This window comes from Diorhabda sublineata, chromosome 1 (assembly GCF_026230105.1).
Source record: "Diorhabda sublineata isolate icDioSubl1.1 chromosome 1, icDioSubl1.1, whole genome shotgun sequence".
In the NCBI taxonomy this organism is placed as follows: Eukaryota; Metazoa; Arthropoda; class Insecta; order Coleoptera; family Chrysomelidae; genus Diorhabda; species Diorhabda sublineata.
This window is the reverse complement of record NC_079474.1, coordinates 193,776-219,691: the sequence shown is the minus strand read 5'-3', so window position 1 is coordinate 219,691 and position 25,916 is coordinate 193,776. Positions and strand designations below refer to the sequence as shown.

At 30.4% G+C, this 25,916-nt stretch overlaps 2 protein-coding genes across 7 annotated transcripts; one reads left to right on the top strand and one right to left on the bottom strand.

Annotated features, from left to right (window-relative positions):
* Positions 1-592: 592 nt before the first annotated feature.
* Positions 593-25,467, top strand: LOC130441725 (E3 ubiquitin-protein ligase lubel). 5 transcript variants are annotated; one of them, XM_056775516.1, is made up of 23 exons: positions 626-715; positions 1,340-1,423; positions 8,538-8,700; positions 8,827-8,969; positions 9,082-9,225; positions 9,565-9,685; positions 10,217-10,359; positions 10,419-10,601; positions 10,662-11,430; positions 11,604-11,779; positions 12,954-13,118; positions 13,185-13,370; positions 13,492-13,620; positions 14,164-14,427; positions 14,477-14,684; positions 14,739-17,689; positions 18,928-19,125; positions 19,180-19,464; positions 19,773-19,862; positions 23,057-23,404; positions 23,466-23,623; positions 24,143-24,311; positions 25,351-25,467. In XM_056775516.1, exons 1-23 carry the CDS (start codon positions 710-712, stop codon positions 25,378-25,380), a joined length of 7,113 nt encoding a protein of 2,370 aa, XP_056631494.1. In that variant the 5' UTR covers positions 626-709; the 3' UTR covers positions 25,381-25,467. The 5 variants fall into 5 exon arrangements, with proteins under 5 accessions (XP_056631487.1, XP_056631494.1, XP_056631502.1 ...); XM_056775524.1 differs by lacking the exon at positions 24,143-24,311 and adding an exon at positions 23,724-23,892; XM_056775509.1 differs by lacking the exons at positions 24,143-24,311; positions 25,351-25,467 and adding an exon at positions 23,724-24,113 and having other exon boundaries at positions 593-715.
* On the bottom strand, positions 1,609-8,332 carry LOC130441760 (myoneurin-like). 2 transcript variants are annotated; one of them, XM_056775557.1, is made up of 4 exons: positions 8,059-8,332; positions 7,012-7,744; positions 5,076-5,461; positions 1,609-5,018 (listed from the first exon to the last, which is right to left on the bottom strand). In XM_056775557.1, exons 1-4 carry the CDS (start codon positions 8,191-8,193, stop codon positions 4,563-4,565), a joined length of 1,710 nt encoding a protein of 569 aa, XP_056631535.1. In that variant the 5' UTR covers positions 8,194-8,332; the 3' UTR covers positions 1,609-4,562. The 2 variants fall into 2 exon arrangements, with proteins under 2 accessions (XP_056631535.1, XP_056631527.1); XM_056775549.1 differs by having other exon boundaries at positions 1,609-5,461.
* Positions 25,468-25,916: the final 449 nt, after the last annotated feature.

Sequence of the window (25,916 nt, the reverse complement as noted above, 5' to 3'; positions counted from 1 at the left end):
GTATAGTGGTTACTTAATCGATTTATTAATAGATGGCGTCAAAACTCCAATTATTAATTTTGTTGACATTTCGTAAATTTTAATTAGTTTTATTTCGACTACTAATTTCAAAATACTAATTAGGTATCAATACAACGAAAGCTAATAAAGACTAATATAAATTACACTTGTTTTTTATATAAAAAAATCAACTTAAGGGAAGATGTCGTTTTATCAGAATGTTAGCTCTAAATTATGTGATATAAATCGAAATTTATGTAATTAACTTGCCAAACTTTTATGTAATTACGTACAAACATTAATTTCGTGTCATTCGATATATAATTTCATATAAATTAAAAACAAAATCAATAAGATATTTCAAATAGGATAAACTGGAAGTAGAATAGCTGGCCACCCACGTATTCACAGCTTATAAATAATATCTATCATTTTTTAATGATGTTGATCTAGATTTTTGTTAGCGTTTCCCCGGAAAGTACTACGATCCTAAATTAAAATATTCAAGAATGTTATGTTGTATTTATATTCTCTTATACTTTTGGCAAGCTATCAAACTCTGCTCGGCTTACCTAATATTAGAACGACGGCCAGTCACCAGTTGAACGGCATCGGTTCGTTTTTCGATTTGTGTGATATTCTCGCAAGTGCATCCGAGTTGCTATTTTTTTTTTTTTTTTCATCCGTTTCGTAGAAAATTCGCACCACAATGAACGTAAGCAATTTTTTATATATTAGTATTAAAAATATTTGTACTGATTTCCAACAACACGTCAAGTAATGCAACATTATATAATTATTTTTGTTTTAATGAAAGCAATTTTTATTAATTCGTCTATACAGGAAGTTGTTTTTCGTTTTCGAATTATTAATATAAATATTTTTGATAATTTTAACGTGAAACGTATTTTTCTAACCTAAAATTATTATTTTTACTTTAAATAAAATGAATTAATAGTATTGAGATTATTAAGCATGATTTTCACTGACCTTTATCGAAAATAGGCGTCTGTATATATTATAAGGAAATTTGTTTACGTTACAATAATTTTTAATAACAAATTTTTGGGAAAGTAGGTTTTTTATATTAAATTAATTGAAATTGCTTCGAAGGTGTATAATCAAGATCGATGCACGAAAATAATTGTTGGTGGAATGAATTAGTGCACCTAAATATGATATTTAATTAGGTGTTGCCGATACTACAAATATTTCTTTCAGTATTGCGATTTTTTTCCTATGGATGAATTCTATATATTGAGAAAATTTGTTTACGTTGAATCTATTTTTAAAAGCAAAATTTTGGAAAATTAACCTCTTGAATTTTTCTTGTACATAGAATAAGGGTGAAAAATGGAGGCCGATGCACATATCTAACCCATCTACACGCCTCCGGATGGCAAGAAACATGCCCCAATGGATGGTAAGTTTATATCTTACGAAAAGGGATTCGACTTCCACTTTATTTATTCCACAAACGTCCTTCAACTTACCTTTTTATAAATCTAAGGACATAACACTTCTTATCTTGGAAATTATTTAAAAACAAATCGATTTCCAACCTCAAAATGCTGTCGAACCATGAATAAGGGTGTAATAATGAAAAACTCGATGATAAAAATGTTTTATTTCTTATTTATTAGTGCAAACTTTAATATTTGGGCTTGTCAGTCATGAAGCACTCAACTGTTTCCGTTAAGTAAAAATAAAAGCGAAATTAATGTATAAAATGCGTAGATAAAAAAATATTACGCTTACCGAGGGGGGTTGTAGGTATATATATATATAAAATCTTAACGTACAATAAAAATTATGATTACATATTTGTTTATATGCTATAATTAAAAAAAAAACTAATTATTTAATCTATTTCGTCGATATAAGACACAAAAAACTAAAACTTTGGACGTTGTTCGGCACATTTTTCGAATAAAAAAATAATTAATATTAAAAATAATTCACCAATAAAATGAGTATATGTACACTTATGATATGTCTTTTAAATGATATAATTTATATTGGTAAACAACGGAAATGTCTGGGGAATTTAGTTTTTAGCTGTTTGTATACTCGACAACCTTCAAAACTAAATATTATATATATATACAGTTATTTGTAGGTTATGTTACATCTTGTTATGTTATGACTGGTGGAAATGCTAAAAAATTGTTTGTATCTAAAAATTATCCTTTTATTCGAAAATAAATATCAATGTGCCACAATTTATTGTCAATGATATGACAGTCTTTTTAAAGAAGAATGTATATATAATATAAAAACGATATATCAATACTGTATTACAATGAAAGACAGTTTTTAAAACGCATTTCAATTTGTAAACACCAAATATATAAAATTAAAAAAAAAATCGTAAATATTTTATCTTTAAATCAATCAAATAAAAATTGAAAAAAAAAAAAATGTTGAATTTGATCATATAGTTCATGGACTGCTATTCTCCCCATTAAAACTAATGTCAATCAGTGGGGATTTTCAATTCAAAAATCGATTCCAAATAAGATCCAATCGATTTATTTCGAATCGTCCATAGACGTGCAAGATCAAATTGATGTTAGTCATTTTAGATGTTTTGGTTAGGGAACAAAGTAGCAGTGCATGTAGTTCTATGGTAAAACGAGATTATATCGAAGTGTAGAGGTGGTATTCAATTTACAATATAGTTATTTTTAATACCTACTTATTTGTTGATGATAAAAAAACTGTATTTACAATTTTACGTGCATTTCAAAAATAAATACAATCAATTTTTAACATATATCTTAGTTGATATTTCTATTTATTGAAAATAAAACACTTTAAAAATATCCTAAAATGTTTCTGTATTCGAATTTTATTGCAATTTTTTTTCATAATTTTTTATAAAAAAATTATAATTTATAGGTTATGTACCTATTATTTTTTTGTTGAAATAACAATATATACAAATAAGTCGAGGAGCACGATTTCATCCCGTTTCCTACAAAATCCCTTATTTTCTCGAAACGAATAATCGATTCACATATGGAAATTGATAAGTACATAATTTTGATAAAGGGATAGAAACAATAAAAAAAAACTTCTAGAAATAGGAGAAAAAAACGAAGTCCCATATTTAATAAAATTTGATATTAAACAGTAACCTAATGTTTAGAAGTTAAAAAGGCTCTAATTAAATTATATTGATTGAAGTTCTTCAAATTGTATGGAAAAAGTGAAACTTTTCTCAAGAAAACTCAAAAAAGAAGACACAAGATGCTTTAAATCAAAAATTTTTTCAACGGTATATGAATAAAAAGCAAGAATTTTAAATTATGCCGAAAATGAGACCAAAAGTATACATATAGAAGCAAAAAATTGAGTTTTGTTAAGAAAACATGAATAGAAATATAAAAAAAAATTGAAATACGCCCAAAGCTCTTCCAAATTCCATGATAAAAAAAATATGAGTTTATCTTATCTCAGAATTACGGATAAATGAAGACGGAAAAATTAATTGTGCCTGATTTTCTTTTAAAATTTACCAAAATAGAGGTGAACATACAAGGAAAAAAACGAAATAAACAAATTGACTTATACAAAAAGTCCTTCCAAATTTATATGAATAGAAAATGAATAAATTTGATAAAAAGCTCTCTGAAAATGATGTCGTGCTAAAAAGTACACGTAAAAAATTACTAGAGCTTGCTATTAACTTTTAAACATAACCTGAGACCTTAAAATCGACAAATACTGTATATTTAATTAAAGCCTTAAATGTGTCATTAAAATTTCCATTCGCCATGTAAATACATAAATTTAGTTTCAATTTGAAAAATAATATTACAAATCTCGATAATTCACTTTAGTATTATATCCCTTTTTCTTATTAACACCACAATTTACTTAAAACACGAAACCAAATACAAAACGTTTTGACTTCGACACAAACAAAATATAACAGTATTCACATCTTAAACAAATAAATATTTCGCGAGTTGATTTAAATTTATAACTCCAATGTAGATATACCAAAAACCACTAACTGTAATTTATTCAACGAGATTATTTCTTAAAAATCCGGTACAAACACACGTTCAGTCACCCATTACACCTCGTTGAAAGTTTCTTCTTTTTATGCGCTAATGACATTGCAAAAGTGAAAGCGTCGCTTTGTTCGCGACTCAGATTCCGAATCAGAGTAAAAACTAACTAAACGAACAACCCAGAATGGATTCCGGATTGACGCGCGAACAAACCTGTTGATTAACGAACGTTTCTAGCGAATGACATATAATCCGGCGGGGGTTTTTAGCGCGAAATTTAAATTATAAAAAGGTTTAAATGATAATTGTGATTGCAAAAAGTGTAGTACAAAAACAGAAGTATAAGGATATAAGGCACTTTAAAGACGTTTTAGTAGATAAAATTTGATTAAAACTAAATTTAGTATCTACAAAATTCCTGAACAAAACAAAAATATCATTTTTTTCCATATTTTTAACCAGGGATTGTATTAGTCTTTTCCTTCTTTCCACCTGGACTCTTTTTCATTATTTTATATATATACATATATTACAATAAACTCACCCTAAATCACTTTCCTCTCCTTTCTTTATCACATCTGTATCTATATTTAATTTGTTTAATTTGGAGTCTTCCTCTTCTTCTTCATCGTCTTCCGTATCGTTCTCTTGGTCTAATTCCATTTTACTGGTATTTCTGTCCGTACTAGTTGAGGGATCTTCATATTTTTCCTCATTGCTATCGTCTTCAGTGAAAATATCCGGGGTAACGTCCAAGCTTTCGACTTTCTCATCTGCTTCTTCGTCTTTAATCTGCTGTCCGTTCCTTTCGATATCGCCGTATTTACTTTTACCGAACACCTTGTATTTGTAACCGATATCGTCTCTGAGGTGCAACTTTTTGTGGAGTTGCATGTAGGACTGCGTGGAAAATTCTCGATTGCATATATCACATTTGGCGTTCTTCATACCTTTGATGAAATATTTTTTTTTATTTTTTTGGTTGTGTTTGCGTACCTGCAAAGGAAGATATTGCATAAAAGGGAGGTTAATTAGGGGGTGGTAATGGATTACCTTGTGCCTTAAAAGTCCGGTGGAGCTGGTGAACGGTCTGCGACATACGTCGCAATTGTATTCCCCGTTCTCCGATGGTTGTATTAGGGCTTCTATGTCTGATAGTTGTAGATCTGTTAAACTGGTGGAATTGGTGGTGAAATCTTGTAGGGTTATCGATTTGTTTAGTGATGATTCCGTTTCGATTTTGTGCGTTTTTAAACACAATTCGTATTCCTTTCTAGTTAAAAATTCTAAATAACAGTATTGGCATTTGAACGGTGATTTGCCCAAGTGGAACTGATTGAGATGGGCTTTGAAATACTTCTTTGTGGAGAAGGTTTTTTGGCATGATTCGCATTTGAATGTTCCCGAAGATTCGGATGAAGAGAATAAAAAATGTTGACCTGCAAGTAAATCAAAAACTTATTTTCTGTTTTCTATTGGGAAAATTTTTTCCAAACTAACAGTAACTATTCCCGCTCCAGAGTAGTGGATTTTTCTTTAGCTTACACCTACTTTGGTGGCATTAATTTGGAACTAGAACTTTAGAAAAATTATAAAAAACCAAATTTACACTGAATATTGAAAAAAAAAATAGTTTTTAAAGAAATTATGGTAAAAGTAGCAAAAAAGTTGGAATAAACTGAGTTGTGCCGGAAAATGTTCCAAAATTATACAAAAAGGTAAAAAGAAATTGAATTGTTTCGAAACTATACACGAAAGAAGACGAAAACTGAGTTTTGCCAAAAGGTTTTTCAAAATTTTACAAAAAGGGAGATTAAAATTGGATTTTGCCACAAACTATTACAAAATTATAAAAAAAATCATAAAAAAGTTCATAAGTTGTTTCAAATTTTTATCTTAAGTTTCGAAAATTACATTTTTTCAAAAAAGAAAAGACAAAAAAATTGCATTCTATTGAATATTACTTCAAAATAGTATAAAATAAGAAAACACTGGAGTTTTGCTGATGATTTTTTGAAATTCATATAAAAAAACTGAGTTTTGCCAGAAGTTATTTAACATTTATGTCAAACGACTCAAATTAATGCTACAAGTTCATTTGAAACTATATAAAAAATGGAAACTATCGAATTTTGCCAGAAATTGACAAAAAACTTGAAAAACATTTCATTTTAGAGTCATTTCACCAAAATTCTATGAAAAGAAACAAAAAATTCAAAGTTTTACCAGACATTGTGTCAATATTATACGAAAAAGTTGAAAATAAACTGAATTTGGTCACAAAATGTTAGAAAATTATATAAAAAAAGACAAAAATTGAGTTTTGCCCCAAAATGGTTACAATTTCAATGCAAAAGAAGTTAAAAATTGAGCGTTGCCAGAAAACTTCCAAAAATTATACAACAAAATTGAGTTCTCACATAACTTATTTCAAAATCATGTCAAAGGATTTGAAGTTTTGCCAGAATTTCATTCAACACAAAAAACCGTAAAAAGAAATAACTTTTGCTAATTATCTTCAAAATTTATATCCATTGAAGCAAAAAAAAGGTTTTTTACCAAAAGTTTTTGTAAAATTATACAACAAGAAAGAAAAAGCTGTTTCTTATTGAACAAAATTATATATAAAAAAGAAAAAAATTGTTATTTCACTAAAAGTTTTTAGAAGATTACACAAAAAATGATAAAATTACAGAAAATTAGATTGCATTGAGAACCTAGTAGCAAACTAGAGTTTATTATAAACTATGGCGACATTATTTTGAAAATTTACACTTGTAGATAGGCCAATAATTGATTTTACACTAAAATTCCCCAAAATATTCCCAAATTCCATTAATTACATCATCATTGTTTATTTAAACAGACTCATATAAATAAATAACGGATAAAAACTCATCAAATCAACAAAATACTTGATGTATGATTCATTCACAACCTCAAATTAAACACACACCTGAACGATTAATTATATTTAGATTAAATTTACCTGACGAAATAAAATCCTCGGTATTTTTAGGTAAAATAGGAACGAAATGTTTTTCTTCTTGTTTACCATTTTGCACTTTCACCCCATTCGTTAGTTTCCCATCTTTGAGATCGATTTTCGCTTTTGTTATAACTTCATCGTAATCATTCACTTCTTCTTCTTCTTCATTTTGAACAGTTTCATCTTCTTCTAATTCAAAAACAGTCGGATCTATTTCCACACTCAATTCCTCACTTTTACTCTCAGTCAGAATTTGATTCACGGTCAGGTTGGGGGGTTTTTCTGGTTCAGGGGGTGTTTTTGTCACTTGTGACACGGGGATGAACTTGGAAAAGGTATTATTTAGATTTAAAAATACATTTTGGTTGGTGTCTTTTGTTTTAATTCCATTGGAGGCTTCGAGGTTCGGTGTTACAACCGAATTCAACGAACTCGCTGGTATTAGATTCAAAAAGACATTTTGAAATGTATTTGTCGTTTGGTTTTGTCCACCCACTAAAATTTTTACATATTTTTGATTGGGGAGAAGCATGTAAGCACCTCCTGTTGTTGGAATAACCCCTTCAGCTTTCACAGTGTTTTGTGATTCGTTTTTCTTTTGAGATTCTTTCACCAGTTCTATGTAGTTTTTTAATACCCCTGCAGATTGTACACATTGTTTCTTGAAGCTGTATGCTATGTTTAATTTTTTTATACAGGGATGACATAATAACGGCTTAAAAATTGTCCATTCCTAAAAAAAACATTAAAAAATTCCACACAAATCACATTAATAACATAAAATTGTTATTACATCGATTATTTTTTATATAAAAAATATATTTTCACACATTAATACTCACATATGTCAATGCGAAATATATTTTTATTATAAAACAAGACATTGGACAAAACTATATTTTTAATCAATTCATAATACATACTACATAAAAGAATAACGTAATTTATTATAAAAATTAGATCAATATATGTTTATTATCTCCTTATGTTTATATTGAGGCATGCATATTTTAGTTAAAACTACAAAATTAATATAAAAATACCAACCACTTCTGATACACAATGTTGAAGTTTATTCATTAAAGTTTCGCTCGGTTCATTTTCGATATGCGCCAAATCTATGAGGTTTTTATCATATTTTAAGCAAACTCGACAAAAATTTGGTAAAGTAAACATCGTCATGAAAAAAAAACATGTATAATTAGTCTTTTTTCGTTAATATAAACTGTCAAAAATTAGTCAATTTATTCGCCATATTAAAAACACCTCATCACAATACAAAAAATCAAAACAAAAACAGCCAAACCAACTTTAAAATATCAAATCCACTAAATTGATCTTTTTAAAATTTAAATTTTCACAGAACCATAGAAATATAAAAAGAGACTTATACTGAGAAACGTCTATAAAAAAGTGATAATTCAGCTAGAACTTTTGGAAAATATATTTAACTTTTAAACTTTACGATTTTTTACGTTGAAAAATGGATTTGGTAATTAAAATTGAATAATAACAACGTTCCACAGAGTAAATCAGGAAACAGTTTCCCAGCACCACCTGTGCCGAAAGAGGAACACAGACAAACGCAATTAAATCATAGACAAACAATAGATGAACCAGATTATGAAGTTATCGAATTTGGACAATATTCCAATGATGTACCCCCGTTACCAGAAAAAAATATTAATAGTAAGTATGAAACATAATAAATGTATTTAGCAAATTGAATTAAATGAACAATAAAACAACACTCTATTGAGTAATTTGTGTAAATAAACATTACAAAACGTTTTTATACAACAAATCTTATTACAGATAGAAAAAAGGATGGTTTACACTGTCAATTATGCGGATCTTCAGCTTCTAGTGTACATTGCGATCAATGTAAACAAATTTTTTGCCTCTCTTGCGATGATATGTACCATAGGCATCCAAAACGACAGACTCATACTAGACGGGTAAGCTATACATAAACTACCTTAATTTTTCGAATGTTTGTATTATTTAATAATTATCATTAATGTTTTCTAGTTCAATCACAATATTAATTAAAAATTATGATGTTTTCAGCGACTGGAAGAGACTATTCGACCGCCTTTACCACCTAAAGGAGAAGCTATCTTAGCTCCTGTACCACCTCCCAGACGACATAGACGAGCGGGATCACTTGGACCCTCTCCCTGCCCCAGCCCGTTACCAATTAGACACTCACAGGTACCAATTTTTTTATAATATATAAACATTGTTTACTTAAAGCACCCCAAAATAAAATGTAAACAAAACAATTAGAATGTCAATATGAATGTCATAAACATAACCTAGAAATGCGAATTTTTGACATATGTAGTTAGCTTTAAATATACAATGTGATTCGGTTTTATTTCTATCTAAATTCAAAGCCTTTGAACTTTCTAAAATAACACTAGTGTACTGAATTTATAAATATATTTAATATTTTTAATTTTGTGTATATTCTACTTCTAGATACACAATTACTAGTATTGGGAATTTTTTTTAAAATCTTGAAGCGATAATTAAATTTTTTTGTTTCAGGTGAATAGATCATCGACGATGCCGAGGCGAGAGAGTCACGGGGGGTTTTGTCTTACAGATAAAACGTCGAGTTTTAAAAGAGACAGTTTCGGAAGTAGACCATTACCACCACCCCCAAATTGTAAGTACTAAAATTATTTTTCCTCATAATATAATGTCATATATAATAAATGAAAATTGTTTTTATTAAATATATACAGGATGTTTATATTGGATAAATATTTAAGTTTATCAAAGTGACAAGTCGTCATTTGTCAATTTTACTTTATTAACGAGAAACAAGTGGTCAGTTGTTCAAAATGTCAATTTCTAATACTATAAACGTCAAATATAGGGTGATACATCAATATGTACAAGATTTTTCGAATGAGATACAAATTTAACTTTATCAAAGAGAGGACTTTTTTTCAGTTGTCAAAATGTTAATTTTCAAAAATAATTAACGTCAAATACAGGGTGATACATCAATAAATGGAAATTATTTTCATGAAATATATACAGAATGTTTCATCTCAACTCAACAACGTGAAATAAGTGTCAGTTGTCAAAATGTTAATTTCTATTACTAGTAATGTAAATACAGGGTGATACATTGATGAATGAAAATAATTTTTACAAAATATATACAGAGTGTATGGTATAAAAATTTTAGCTTATCAACGTGACATGTCGTCAGTCGATTTAAATAGCAGAGGACTCGTTCCCAGTCCGAGTCCGTCGTTGCAGCAGCGTTATAAGCAACACCAATTAGCGATGAAAGGAACTTTATCTAATACTTCATCAGATTTTGAGCGGGTAAATGAAAAATCGACGTATAAAGTTGATTATTTTCACTTAAATATTCGATTTATTAGAATTCCAGTAAAGATACGGGATTCCCGGGATCGGAAAGCGGACAATGGAATGGTAGATCGAGAGCGGGCAGTGTATCCGGATCGGATATCGGTAGAAACGTTTCGAGGAGGTTCGATACGTTTCATCCCGATAGAGAACATCCCGTGGCGCATCACCAGCACGGATTCGTGCCCGTACAACAGGTAAGTCGGTGTTTGATATAACCCCGTCGATTATTTCTTCACGTTTTTTCGCTATTTCAGGCCCAATCGCTAGCGAACTTGAACTATCCGCCACCTTGTTGTCCGACGCCGTGGATGAACCAATTCGGATACGATCATCAACTTCACGGCAGCAACCTCAGTTTAAATATGGCTCCCAGGGGGTATATGATGAACCCCGTTTGGATGAATCCCTGGAATAACAACGTCCCGATGTACCCGTCGCCGTTTTCGATGTCGATCAGCAACATGCATCCGAGTGGGGCTCAAGGTTTCCAACATTCGAGACCCCCTTCTCCGACGCAAAGCGTCAAATCGAGAAAATCGAACCAGAGTCGAAGGAGTCGGAAAAAATACGTCGAAGATACCGAAGACGAGGACGAAGACGATCGAAGATCCACTTTCAGCGATAGAAGATCGTCGCGCGGTCGATTTTCCGCGAAAAAGGAAATTCCCGAGCGACCGATAAATAAAAGAAGTATGCATACGCCATCTAGCGATACCGACGACGAATTATCGGACGGTAGCAACCGATTAAAAAGTATCGGTAAAGAAGGAAACCGCACCGAACAAATCGAGGCTCGATGGGAATGCGAGCATTGCACGTTCGTTAACGAACCGAACACTAAAGTGTGTCAGGTGTGTTGCAAGACGTCTTCGACTATCAAAACGATAAATAAAATCGAAGAAGAAAAGGGGAAACGACAAATTAATATGTCCAGCGACGATTTCAGTCGGGATTACAGCGAAACCGAATCGGTTTTGAATAAATTGGGCAAGATGCGGACGTCGGATACGGAAACGAAGAAAGGTAGGAGTATTAGGAAAATTTCCTTTTGGCCGGGAACCAAGTTTAGTGCTTTCCACAAAAACAAGTGAACGCGTCCCCCGTTTCAATCGAATGTTTTTTTTTTGTGTGTGTGTGTGTGTGTGTGTGTCTCGAGTGTATTCAAGTTTTTGTTAATAATTATCCTGTTGTTACAGGAGAAGAAGATTCTTGCTCGGTTATCGGTGACGTGGATAAAATAAATAACGAATCGAAAGAGACTGTTAGTTTGAGTGAAGTGAAAACTGATTGTGCCGGTGAAAATAAACCTCGTCAAAATGTCACTTCTATTTCTACTGGAACGTCGCCGCCTCCCCAAAACATATCTACGCAGGTAAGATTTTTTTTATATAGTACAAAAAACGTTTTTTTTTTCCATTAACCACATTTTTATTTTAAATTTATACTTTATAGTAATCCCTGTATAAATAAAAACTATTAACTATTAGGATTCGATGTAATATACAATTCCCATAGGTTAAAATAAAATTCATTTCGTCTATAAATAATAAGTATTATTTAATGTTGCACTTCCCTAAACTAATTAATATATAAAATTAAATTTTAGTTACGTTACATTTAATCTACATTATAACGCCCATCTCTAATTTCAATTGTAATCTCAAAGTTATTCTGAATATGTTTTGTCAAAATTCTATGTTCATGGAGCGCTCCAGAGCCAATTCCGAACCTGTCCAATCTCGGAACTAACCTAAAAAAACGTTAGGTAGGCCACAGACTTCGCGGAGCATAAGATTGTCAAACTGCACGTTCCTAAATCAGTTCCTGAATTGTTCGAATTAAAATAAAACTGTAAAAGACGTTTATTTCCAGATGATAACGTAGAGATGGGAATCCTTATGTGCAATTTTGTTAGTTTGAAAATAACAGTTTTTTGAACAAGATTTTTTCCGTAAAAGTGACCTATTTAACCAAAAAACTGTATTTTTTTCTTTTAAAAACCGTTAAAATATGCCATTCCTTAAATAATGTGTCTATCTAAATGTTTCATTTTTAAAAAGACAACACTAATTAAGTAAAGTACTTCAACTTATATTAAGTGTGTCCGTAAAGGTGAAACTGTTTTTTCATAATTCAAATAAACTTTCTACAACTTTTTAAAATGTGACAAATTGATAATTCAATTTAAAAAAAACGCGAGTTTTATTCGAAGTAATAAATAATTTTGTCGAGAAAATTCAACTGCAATTAGAAAAATTATTATTTGGAACCGTTAGGAGTACAAGTTAGAATTCCCATCTCTATTTCAGTTCATTGTTCTTTGTATTACAGGAAACTGTAAAACATATTTCGAAGCCATGATGAACAGATGTAGAGGTGGGAATATCTACTTTCGATCATTTTAAAAGTAACAGTTTGCCATTTTTTTTATTAAAAAGGAAGAAAAAAAATGGCGAATAGAAATTTTTATGGTTATTACAGTAATTTTTGTTTTCCAATGGTTGCATAGTGTGGTATAAGAATTTTCAAAACATTTTCCACTTTAGACTTACGAAGATGTACCTTTAGAACAAAACCGTTATCCCCCCAGAGGTAGAAGTCGTAATCGTAATAATTATTTGAAACGTTCTCAATCTTTACATTCGCCTAATTCAGAATGGTCTTCGTTGCACAGATCGACAAGTAGAATGTCTTATACATCAGACTCCCAGGTAAACTATTTCATTTTATATATCAATTTTTCTTTTGGTATATAAAATAGATGTTGCACTTTTTAGAGTTTACCAGGAAGCAGAGAAACAAGCCCTATACCGTACGTCGACGAATCTCTGTTGAATACAAGAAATAATTCAACAAAACACCGACCGTCTCAGCCCGATGTTAGACAATCGCGTAGTATATTGGACCTAAGGAAACCGGAATTGTACAGGAGACCCAGCCAGATCGATCTCGCATACCACAGGGTGTTTATTTATTTATTTATTTATTTTGTCCTAACGCTAATTTTCAATAACAGGCTTTGAGTTTAGAATATTATTTAGCAAATATTATTTATTTTCTTGGTATATTATCATGTTTTTCCAGACGGAAAATTCGAATCAAAGTCACCTCAGACCGGAAGCTCTTCAGCATCATTCTGAACGAAACTTCCCCGAAACTAATGGATACGATCATTTCCAAACGTCAGGCATGGAAATCGTAAAATTATTAAGGGTGAGTTAAAATTACATATTTTATCCTAAAATTGAAAATTATTATGAAACTTTTTTATAATTTTAAATTCCTTTACCATAATAACTCAAGCCGGTTCTGTGTAAATATACTTTGATTTATGCAAAACATGTGATCTGAGAAAAAATCGATTGTTCGAATGACGATCGATTGATATAATTTAATGACAGCAATTTGTGAGGTTATGTCGTGTAAACAATATGAAGAATATTGAATTTTGTTTTAAATAATTCGCTAATACCCGACAAATTTTTGTTCATTGAACATTTGTTATAAAGTTAATACAATGATATTATGATAATAGAAGACGTGTATTACCAAAAATCATTGTAGGCGAAAATTTCATTAAAATAATAATGTTAGAAGAATTACTGTATGTATTAAGATATATAGATAGTATTTTCAATTAAAAACAATACTTAATATTACATTTATTGTAGTTTAAATTAAAAACAAAATGGTTATTATTGATATATTGGTCAAATTTGTTAATATAAATAACTTTTTACATATTTATCCTGTTAGGAAGCCGAACAGTACAAATATACTGCCGACGAAGTACAAGCAGCACTTTTACACTGTAAAGATAATAATCCGATTGAGTGGTTGAAAGAAAATTGGGAAAATACAATTTCCAGTGTTCAAACATTAGCTACTCAATTGGGTCGCGAAGGACCAATTAATATAGTCGGTACGGTGTCTAAAACCGAAGCCAGAGACGCATTAAGGAAACATAAAGGTAATTTATGGCCGGCAGTGGAAGAATGCGTAGAAATGCGTCAAAAAAAGGTACCAACGCATTTTTTTAAATTCAATTTTATATCGAATATTGTTTTAGTATGCTGATTTGGCTTCAAGGGGGGACTATAATCGCGAAGATATAATAACAGCTCTAACGGCCAATCACGGTGACTTGGAACAAGCCTACAACGAATTAAGTAAAATGCAGTTGAAACCGTTTTTAATGAGAATATGGGGACCGCCGGTCGGTAATGAAAATGAGGCAGGTAACGAGGGGGTTGACTTGAGGACGCTTGAAAAAAGGGGTAAGTTACTTTTTAAATAATAAGCTTTAATACTTTTAATGATATAATTTTTAGATGTATTAACAGAGGATTCGTTATTAAAAACGGAATCGAAAGCAGTAAGTACCCCCTCTTCTATAATTAGCACGAATTCCAATGAAAATTTGAATCAACTTTATTCCGGAGATAATAAAAATCAAGAAGATTGTATAAAAGATAACAAAGAAGCTTTAGATAATTTAGAATTTGAAATTTTAAAAAACTTGGAAGATATTAAAATTTTGAGCGAAAATTTAACCCAAGACGATGATATTAAAGAAACTAATACAAATATAGTTGAAAATAGAATAAATAACGTCGATTTAACTGAAGGATTCAATCGAAATGAAGAAATACTTAAGGAAAATGATGAAATACCAGTTGAAACTACAAATAAGGATACAAAAAGTTCAGAAATTGAAAGTAATCCACTTGGAATGGATAATGAAGATAATCAGAAACCTACAACGGGGAAAATATATATAGAAAAAAGTAGTACCGTAATCCATATTGCGGATTATCCGGTAGAATCAAATAATTCAGACGACGAAAGCGATTTACAATTTTTAGATGCTCTAGAAACGCCCAATCAAGAACAGGATAAGAAAACAGAAAGAAAAAAAAGCGTTTCTACTATAAATTTATATTTTGGTGATAGAAATAAACAAAAGATGGTAACCAACGAAGGAAATAACCTAATGGAAAGCAAAGCTTCCATTTCATTGAAACCTGTTACTAAAAATGATAAAAATAAACTGAAAACAATAAAGAACGATGAAACTAGAAATGAAATAACTAAGGAAGGGATTAATCGAATGATATTGAATGAAGATACCACAAAAATAGTGGGTGGAAGTGGATCTTGCCAAATAAAAATTGAACCAGTTGTTTCGTGTGGTAAAAGTGAAGACGCAACTCCAGTAAACATCAATGAGACCGTTAAAGAAGAAATAGAAGATGATGAACGAATTAATATTACATTTAGTACTGGAAGAGAAGAAAAAGATGATAAAATTGGATCAAATGTTGATTATAATGAAGTCGGATCTTCAAATGATGTAATAGAAGTTATAGTTGGATCAAATCATGAAGAAAAACAAATAATTGGTGGAAAAAATGTTGATGAAGAGATGGTAGTTCAATTTTTGAAAGAAAATAAACAGAAAATTGTTGAAAAAAATCAAGTCACATCGAATTCAGATGCTTTTAAACGTACAGCTGTCTTTAAGCAAACCGTTAATGAAGAAATAGAAGATGGTGAACGATTTGGTACTAGCATTGAAAAAAAAGATGATAATAGTGAACCAAAAGTTTATTATGAAGAAGTTGGTTCTTCAAATGATGTAATGGAGTGTATCGGAGGTACAAGGGATGAAGAAAAACAAAAAATTGATGGAAAAAATCATGATGAAGAATTGGAAGATCCATTTTTGAAAGAAAATAAACAAAAATGTGGAATAAATGAAATTACATCAAATTCAGATGTTATTCGAGTTCCAACTGTCTTTAAACAAACCGTTAATGAAGAAACAGAAGATGGAGAAGAATTTAGTGAAGGAATTGAAGAAAAAGATGATAACAGTGGACTAAAAGTTAATTATAATAACGAGGGATTATCTTTGAATTATGTAATTAAAGACATTGATGGAGCAAAGGATGAAGAAAAACAAAAAATTAATGGAAAAAATGATAATTCAAATCTGGAAAATCCAATTGTCGAAGAAAATAAGCAAATAATTGAGAATAAAAAAGGAATTATGTCAAATTTAAACGAAAATAACTCGGATACAATTGAATCTCCAGCAGATTTGACTGAAACGGGTAATGAAATAACAACAGGAAATGGGAAATATGTTAATGGTAATGAATTTGTAGAAAAAAATAGTATGGGAGAATCAAAAGACGACGAAAAACAAATAGTAAATGAAAAAAATGATGATTTTAAAAAGGAAGCTTCAATAATGAAAGAAAACGTGGAAAAAATTGAGAATAAGAATGGAAAAAACGTCGTGGTAAAATCAAACGAACAAACTTCAATTAATCCAACTCGAAATGCAACTTTTAAGATAAATAGAAGAAGATCAATTAAAAAACGAAATAGATATGACAAAAACAATATGAATAATAAAATAAAAACGTTAAAAAGTGAAGAAAACATCTTACCAAAACAGAATAACAATGATAATAAGAACAAAGTCGGAATTTTCACAAAACAACACGATAAAATAGAAAAATCACTTCCAACGAACGATAATTTAAAAAAATACCAACAGAAACTTTCTACACAATCGAATAATGAACATTTTCAAAATTTAAATAAAGAAATTCCAGCGGAATCAACAAACAACAACGTAGATAAAAAAATTGAGGTTATGTTTAGCGAAAACAGTGGCGTATCAAATCTGAAGTTGGAAAGTGAGAACCATCGAACTATAAAAAAACCATCGAGAATACCGTTGTTGAAGCAACGGTGTATATCGATAACGAACGCGCTTTTATCACCGATGACCGGCGCTAGCAAAATACCAATCAAAACGAAATTTTCGTTTAAGAGAGAAACGAAAACACCACAAAAAGAAATCGAAACGTGTAGTTCTCCAGATACAAGTCCGGATCGAGTAAAAGAAATTAATAGACAAAAATTGATTTCTTCTAATAAAAATTCCTTCGATTCGACCACTAGTTCTAAACAACTTTCTTATACAAAATCTTTGGATAACGATAGCGAATCTTCCGTGTCGGACAGTAACATAGAAGATTTATTAGAAGATGAAGATAGTTATGAGGAATTTGAAGATGATTCCGATGACGTACATAGGATTAATTCCGATATGGAAACGTTGAATTCGAATTTGAACAGGGATAATACCGTCATTGATATGAGTAAAAATAAAAATTACAGTATCGAAGAAACTTGCGAATCGGAAGATGATGATATTGATAATAATGAAATGGAAGATAATAGACAATCGATGACGGATATGGAGGTAAATTTGTAAGCTTATGATTAAAAAAGAAATCATTTAATATCGTTTTTATTCCCTCAGACGTCATTCTAGCTTTGGACATTTAATACTACTAACTGTCAAGCCATTACATCTTAAGGTACGCACACACTATAGGAGTAACGTTCGATTGAATCACGTAGATAACATTTTTTAGAATTAACACTCTTTGTTCCTATTTAATAATAATATTCTTCGATATTTATGTGGGAAAATAAGAATAATACACGAAATAAATATTAAAATTTGTTTTTTATTTTATTAGTATTAAAATACGTTTTTATAAAACAGCTGTCAAGCTATTCTATCTTAAGGTACGCATACACTTTGAAAGTAACGTTCGTTTAAATAACGTAGATAACATTTTGTTCTTTCATTAATTATAACTCTCCCTATTCAACAACTATATTCGATATTAGAATAAAAATAAAACAAGAAATAAACATTAAATTTACTTATTTTTTTATTAGTTTAAAAATACAGAACTATCTTTATTTATGACAATATCTTCCGTGTAAACTGATATATTTCTTGTTAGTTGTCAATCTATATTAAGTAACGTTCGTTTGAATCACGTAATTAACATTTTTTCTCTTATTAATTACCACTCTTTGTATCTAACAATAATATTCTTCGATATTTAAACGAAAAGATAAGAATAATACACACAGAATAAATTAATCAATTTATTTTTTCGTCAAACGAAACGCTTTTTATATAAGACAATGTGTTTCGTGTAAACTGAAGTTGTGTTCGTTGTCAGTTGTCAAGCTATTCCATCTTAAGGTACGCACATACTTTAAATCTCGTAGTTAGCAGTGTTTTTTTATTATCATTACCCTTTTTCTCTTCAACAATAAAATTCTTTTATATTTAAACGAAAAAATAAAAATAATACATAGTTTAAATATTTAATTTGAGTATCTTATTATAAAAGTACGTTTTTTTATAAAACGGAACGTTCTTTATTGATGACAATTTGTTCTGTGTAAATTGACATTATGTCATCTGTCAATTTAAATAATTGAGTTAACCAAAATTCATTTGTCATAAAAAGCCGCCTATATTCAAAAAATGTTTATATTTTTGAAAAAATTGATAAAAATAAATATTTGTGGAGATGTTTTTATGAGAATTAGTTATTTGAAAATAAGAAGATTTTATTTGAGGAATATGCAGAATGGGTCTAAGTAAAGATTTGTTACGTATTGTAATTTTAGCGTCAGAGCAGGCAACTTTTGGCAGAAGGACAAGTGGAAACTTACGAACAAGCCGAATTAGCTTTAAGCTTACTACAATTGAAATTTTCTAAAGAACAAGCACTCGAAGCAGTTAAAAATTGCCATTCCATAGATGCTGCTATTTCGTTTTTACAACAAGATTGTGAATTGTGTGCAGGCAAATATCCCATGAAACAAGTAATAAAACACTATACTAATTCATCAATAATACCTAATATTTATTTAATTTAGATGATATCGATGCTGAAATGTATCCACAGATGCTGTCAGGAATGTGCTAAAAATTACTTTACAATCCAAATAACCGATAGAAGTATAATGGATTGTAATTGTCCGTTTTGTAAACAACCCGATCTGACTAGCGCCGATCTAAACGACGAAGATATCACAGAATATTTCGGAAATTTGGATATACTTTTGAAAGGAATTTTAGACGAACCCGTACACGAATTATTCCAAAGGAAATTGAGGGATAGAACATTGATGCAGGATCCACATTTCAAATGGTGTATACAGGTTAGTGAATTTAACATTTTTATTTCGTTTTTATACCATAAAAATTGCATGAAACAATTTTTGTTACGAGTTGTTTTATTGATTATATAAATATTACCTAACGATCAACTATACTGTTTATTATACTGAAAATTGTTTTAGTTTTTTGTACTTCCTATTAGAAAACATAAATTTATTTTGGATTTTCAACCTTAAATGTGATTTTATTAATAACTTCGATCTAATTATGAACAAATCAAAACGGTATGCGATGAAATATTAACGATTCACTGTTTATAGTATTTTAGTGGGTTTTTATGTTATTTTAGTGTTCATCGGGGTTCATTGCTCATCCTCGACAGAAACGTTTGATTTGTCCGGATTGCAAATCTGTTACTTGTGCAAATTGTAGAAGACCGGTATGTACTTTTGACAAAAATAATATACTAACGATTTTTATTGATTTTTTTGGTGATATAAAACCATCTACAATGTTTTATTTCTTCAACAGGGGGATAATGGTGACTTTTAAATCTATTATCTTCCCAATAATAGCTGCTATTTTTGAATTAACTCATAATTTACCTTCTAATTCTACAAAATCTTGTATCTAGATTGATTTCAAGGAAATACACACCGTTTTTTTTTGTAATAGAAAACTTTTCTGTAATAATACGATGCAGATTTTCCTTCTCTTCCTTGCAGTATCTGTAACTCCAATTTTTGTTAGACCTATCTTCAACAAGCGACAATATCTTCTAAAAAAAAAGGTTGTAACATATTTTTTTGACAGATATCAAGATATTTTTAAGATATTCCAAAATTGAAGCTCGGAAGATTTTCGTTCTGATTCTTTTTGGAACTCGCTCATATGTAGGTCATTTAATTTTTATAAAAATCCTTATCATCTACATAAAGATGATAAGGGCTTTTATCAAAACTAAATGACCTACAAAACGATATTGAAGTCTTGTTTCAAAACTAAATGTCCTACAAAAGGTTATTGAAGGCTTGTTTCAAAACTAAATGTCCTACAAAAGAATATTGAAGGCTTGTTTCAAAACTAAATGTCCTACAAAAGGATATTGAAGCCTTTTTTCAAAAACTAAATGTCCTACAAAAGAATATCGAAGGCTTGTTTCAAAACTAAATGTCCTACAAAAAGATATTGAAGCCTTTTTTCAAAAACTAAATGTCCTACAAAAGAATATCGAAGGCTTGTTTCAAAACTAAATGTCCTACAAAAGGATATTGAAGCCTTTTTTCAAAAACTAAATGTCCTACAAAAGAATATCGAAGGCACGTTTCAAAACTAAATGTCCTACAAAAAGATATTGAAGTCTTGTTTCAAAACTAAATGTCCTACAAAAGGTTATTGAAGGCTTGTTTCAAAACTAAATGTCCTACAAAAGAATATTGAAGGCTTGTTTCAAAACTAAATGTCCTACAAAAGGATATTGAAGCCTTTTTTCAAAAACTAAATGTCCTACAAAAGAATATCGAAGGCTTGTTTCAAAACTAAATGTCCTACAAAAAGATATTGAAGCCTTTTTTCAAAAACTAAATGTCCTACAAAAGAATATCGAAGGCTTGTTTCAAAACTAAATGTCCTACAAAAGGATATTGAAGCCTTTTTTCAAAAACTAAATGTCCTACAAAAGAATATCGAAGGCACGTTTCAAAACTAAATGTCCTACAAAAAGATATTGAAGTCTTGTTTCAAAACTAAATGTCCTACAAAAGGATATTGAAGCCTTTTTTCAAAAACTAAATGTCCTACAAAAGGATATTGAAGCCTTTTTTCAAAAACTAAATGTCCTACAAAAGAATATTGAAGGCACGTTTCAAAACTAAATGTCCTACAAAAGGATAATGAAGTCTTTTTTCAAAACTAAATGTCCTACAAAACCATATTGAAGCCTTTTTTCAAAAACTAAATGTCCTACAAAAGAATATTGAAGGCTCGTTTCAAAACTAAATGTCCTACAAAAGGATATTGAAGCCTTTTTTCAAAAACTAAATGTCCTACAAAAGAATATTGAAGGCTCGTTTCAAAACTAAATGTCTTACAAAAGGATATTGAAGGCTTGTTTCAAAACTAAATGTCCTACAAAAGGATATTGAAGCCTTTTTTCAAAAACTAAATGTCCTACAAAACCATATTGAATCCTTTTTTCAAAAACTAAATGTCCTACAAAAGAATATTGAAGGCTCGTTTCAAAACTAAATGTCTTACAAAAGGATATTGAAGGCTTGTTTCAAAACTAAATGTCTTACAAAAGGATATTGAAGGCTTGTTTCAAAACTAAATGTCCTACAAAAGGATATTGAAGCCTTTTTTCAAAAACTAAATGTCCTACAAAAGAATATTGAAGGCTCGTTTCAAAACTAAATGTCTTACAAAAGGATATTGAAGGCTTGTTTCAAAACTAAATGTCCTACAAAAGGATATTGAAGGCTTGTTTCAAAAACTAAATGTCCTACAAAAGGATATTGAAGGCTTGTTTCAAAACTAAATGTCCTACAAAAGGATATTGAAGCCTTTTTTCAAAAACTAAATGTCCTACAAAAGAATATTGAAGGCTCGTTTCAAAACTAAATGTCTTACAAAAGGATATTGAAGGCTTGTTTCAAAACTAAATGTCCTACAAAAGGATATTGAAGCCTTTTTTCAAAAACTAAATGTCCTACAAAACCATATTGAATCCTTTTTTCAAAAACTAAATGTCCTACAAAAGAATATTGAAGGCTCGTTTCAAAACTAAATGTCTTACAAAAGGATATTGAAGGCTCGTTTCAAAACTAAATGTCCTACAAAAGGATATTGAAGCCTTTTTTCAAAAACTAAATGTCCTACAAAAGGATATTGAAGGCTTGTTTCAAAACTAAATGTCCTACAAAAGGATATTGAAGCCTTTTTTCAAAACTAAATGTCCTACAAAACCATATTGAAACCTTTTTTCAAAAACTAAATGTTCTACAAAAGAATATTGAAGGCTCGTTTCAAAACTAAATGTCCTACAAAAGGATAATGAAGGCTTGTTTCAAAACTAAATGTCCTACAAAAGGATATTGAAGCCTTTTTTCAAAACTAAATGTCCTACAAAACCATATTGAAACCTTTTTTCAAAAACTAAATGTTCTACAAAAGAATATTGAAGGCTCGTTTCAAAACTAAATGTCCTACAAAAGGATAATGAAGGCTTGTTTCAAAACTAAATGTCCTACAAAACCATATTGAAACCTTTTTTCAAAAACTAAATGTCCTACAAAAGGATATTGACCCTGAAGTTTTCAAAACTAAATGACTTATAAAAGGATAATAAGTTTTGAAAGAAGCCTTCAATATCCTTTCGTAGGACTTTTAAGTTTGAATCAATGCTGTTATAACGATCTCCCACTAAGAATGCCACATTTATGACAGTTATTCCATTTCCACAAACCAGCGGCAAGTAATTTCGCCTATAAAATGTAGTATCGCGTGATTCTAACCTCAAATAATGTCGCATATTTGAGTTTTTGTGTTTTTTTTTTTTTTTTTTTGTAAAAATGATCAAATTCTATCACCGATAATAATTTAATCGCCTACTTTAATGGTGTTATTTTGATCTAGTGGGAGAAACAACACGAAGGTATCACCTGCGAAAAATTCGCCGAATGGAAAGACGCCAACGATCCCGAAAACCAAGCGTCCGGCGTGGCTAAACACCTCGCCGAAAACGGCATAGATTGCCCCAAATGCAAATTCAGATATTCCCTATCGAAAGGCGGTTGCATGCATTTCACTTGCACCCAATGCAAACACGAATTCTGTTACGGTTGCGGCAAACCGTTCATGATGGGCGCCAAATGTACGGTCGGCCAATATTGCGCCAAATTGGGTCTGCACGCCCACCATCCGAGGAACTGTCTGTTCTATTTGAGAGACAAAGAACCTCACCAGCTAGAAAAATTGCTTACGGTAAGGTCGGAACGTTCGATTCGTACTACGAGATGAGTATTCGAATTTTTAATCGTTTCAGGACAACAAAATACCGTTTAAAATATACAATAACCTCGAGGACGGCTCCTCCGCGTCGATAGCTAAATGTTTGGTGCCATTACAGAAAGAAACCCCCGCAGGTTTAATAGATTCGATATGTAATAACGAAGTACATACCGGGGAATCGGGATTGTGTAGGTGAGTGTGTGTATAAAATTAGGTTAGGTTTTTTCATGCGGGTATTCCACGGGTTTGTCCGAATAGTATTGAAGCGAACACGGCGTGTAAATGATTTCAGGGATCACTATGTAGAGTATTTATGTAGTTTGACGTTGAAAAATAAGTTGGAAACGTTGGACGTATTGTCGACCGATGATTTGGAAACGGTCGTCAGAAGGGCCGGTAAAAAGTTGCCTCCGAATGCGTTCGGAACGCCCCGAAACGTGTATCGGTTACGTTTGAAACAGGTATTCGAAACGCCGTTTTGTTTTTACCAAAAAAATTACCGACGTAAACTAATCACACTAATATCGACGTCCGTCGGGTCGGTTGTTGACCGTTGGTTGCTTATCGGACGGCTCCTCGGTTACCCCGGTGGTAGATGGGGTTTTGTAGTAGTTTTAGGATAAAAAAAAAACGGCGTTTCCGGAACGATAACACTTATCTGATCGTTTGGTTTTTTTTTTTTTTTTTTTTTCTATCCGTGTACACACTCAGGCTGCATTACATCGAATATTTAGTTGGACTCATTGGTAGACATCGACTGGATCCGATACCTATTTTGGATTTGATCGAAGTTGGTCAGGAATTGCGTAGAAGGGGAAGGGATTTACCGGAAAGATCTGCCTGGTGCGACGATCAGGAATACAAAAATATTTGTGTCAAGGTACGTTGTAACAAAATTTCAAACCGCGAATCACCCCGTATCATATTAAATAGAAATTTTTTTTTTTCTATATATATACACTTTTCGAAACATAATTTCCATTATAATTTGCAGAAAGTTAATGATTTCATAATAAGACTCACTGTATATTTTGCTTAGTCTGCCAATGTGTCCAACAATTATTTTTTTTTTTCTTATTATTAACAGCTTTCACTAAAAACTCAAACCGAATCATTTAATTTAAAAATAACAATTTTTGATAACAACAAAAATTAAAAACACTCACAAAATACTTAAATACGTCCCTGTCCTCCTAACAGTAGTCGATGAAATGTCACAGCATAGCGCTATAGTCCATTCATTCATTATTAAATATTCAATATTCCTAAATAAGTACGTCCCTGTCTTATCAACAGCAATTCATAATTCATAATATTCACGAATACGTCCCTGTTCGACTGACATTATTTTTTTTTTTTAAATACACGAAATGGTTCAGGACAGAAATAACCCTTTAATAATCATGGATACGTCCCTGTTCAACTAACATTGGATAAAGCCGGGACAGTAATAGCCAATTAATTGATTGTTAAATATTTAATATTTGATCAAAAAAATTTTTTTATAATAATAAAATTTAATATGATACGTGAATACGTCCCTGTCCTACTAGTAGCTGTTGATATTACATAAAATAACACAGGATATCAATGGCCCGTTAATATTTCATTTTTATTCAGTATAAACGAAATACGTTCCTGTTCTATTAAAAACCGTTGACGTTTCATCAAATTGCACAGGAATGTAGTAATCCATCGATTAATGTTTTTTTTTAATATTTATTCGATGCATAAATACGTCCCTGTTCTATAAACAGCAGTTACCGATTCGTAAAATTGTTCAGGACAGTACTAACCCAACAATTAATTTCTGACATTTATTTAATACGCTTGCGTAATAGTTTGTTTATATAATTTTGATGTGTGATTATAATAATTATTTGAATATCTTAAATTTGAATCAGAAATTTTTATTTCAGATTATAATGGACCAAATTCCTTTAGAATAAAAGAAATAATTATATTTTGAAATATTATTATCATGGATTGTTTGTTTTATACTCGTATAATTTGTATATCAAGTAAAATTTCATTTATCTAGTGTTTTATTTCACCTCCCAAATGTACAATAACCTCTCATTTTCTACGTTTTTTTTTTTTTTAATATTGGTCGCCATCGAAAACTATGACGTCGATTCGTTCCACTAAAATAGATGGAACGTCGTTAATATTGATATTAGTAACAATAGTATAGGCGAAGAACAATTTTCATTTCGAAAGTGTACGTGTAATCATTCCACGCGTATTTAGGGGAAACTACATTCTAAATTTTGGCAGCCGTGTATCGACGTTGTAAGATTCATTCTTAACAAAGCGATATTTGAATGACTTATCTTTGTTATTTAATTTTTACAAGTAAATAATTGTAAAATATAATCAATAATTTATATATATATATATATATATTCACGAAATGAAATTTCAAATTTCCGGTCTAATTATTTTATTGGTTAAATTGAATATAACTATATTCATTAATATTTAG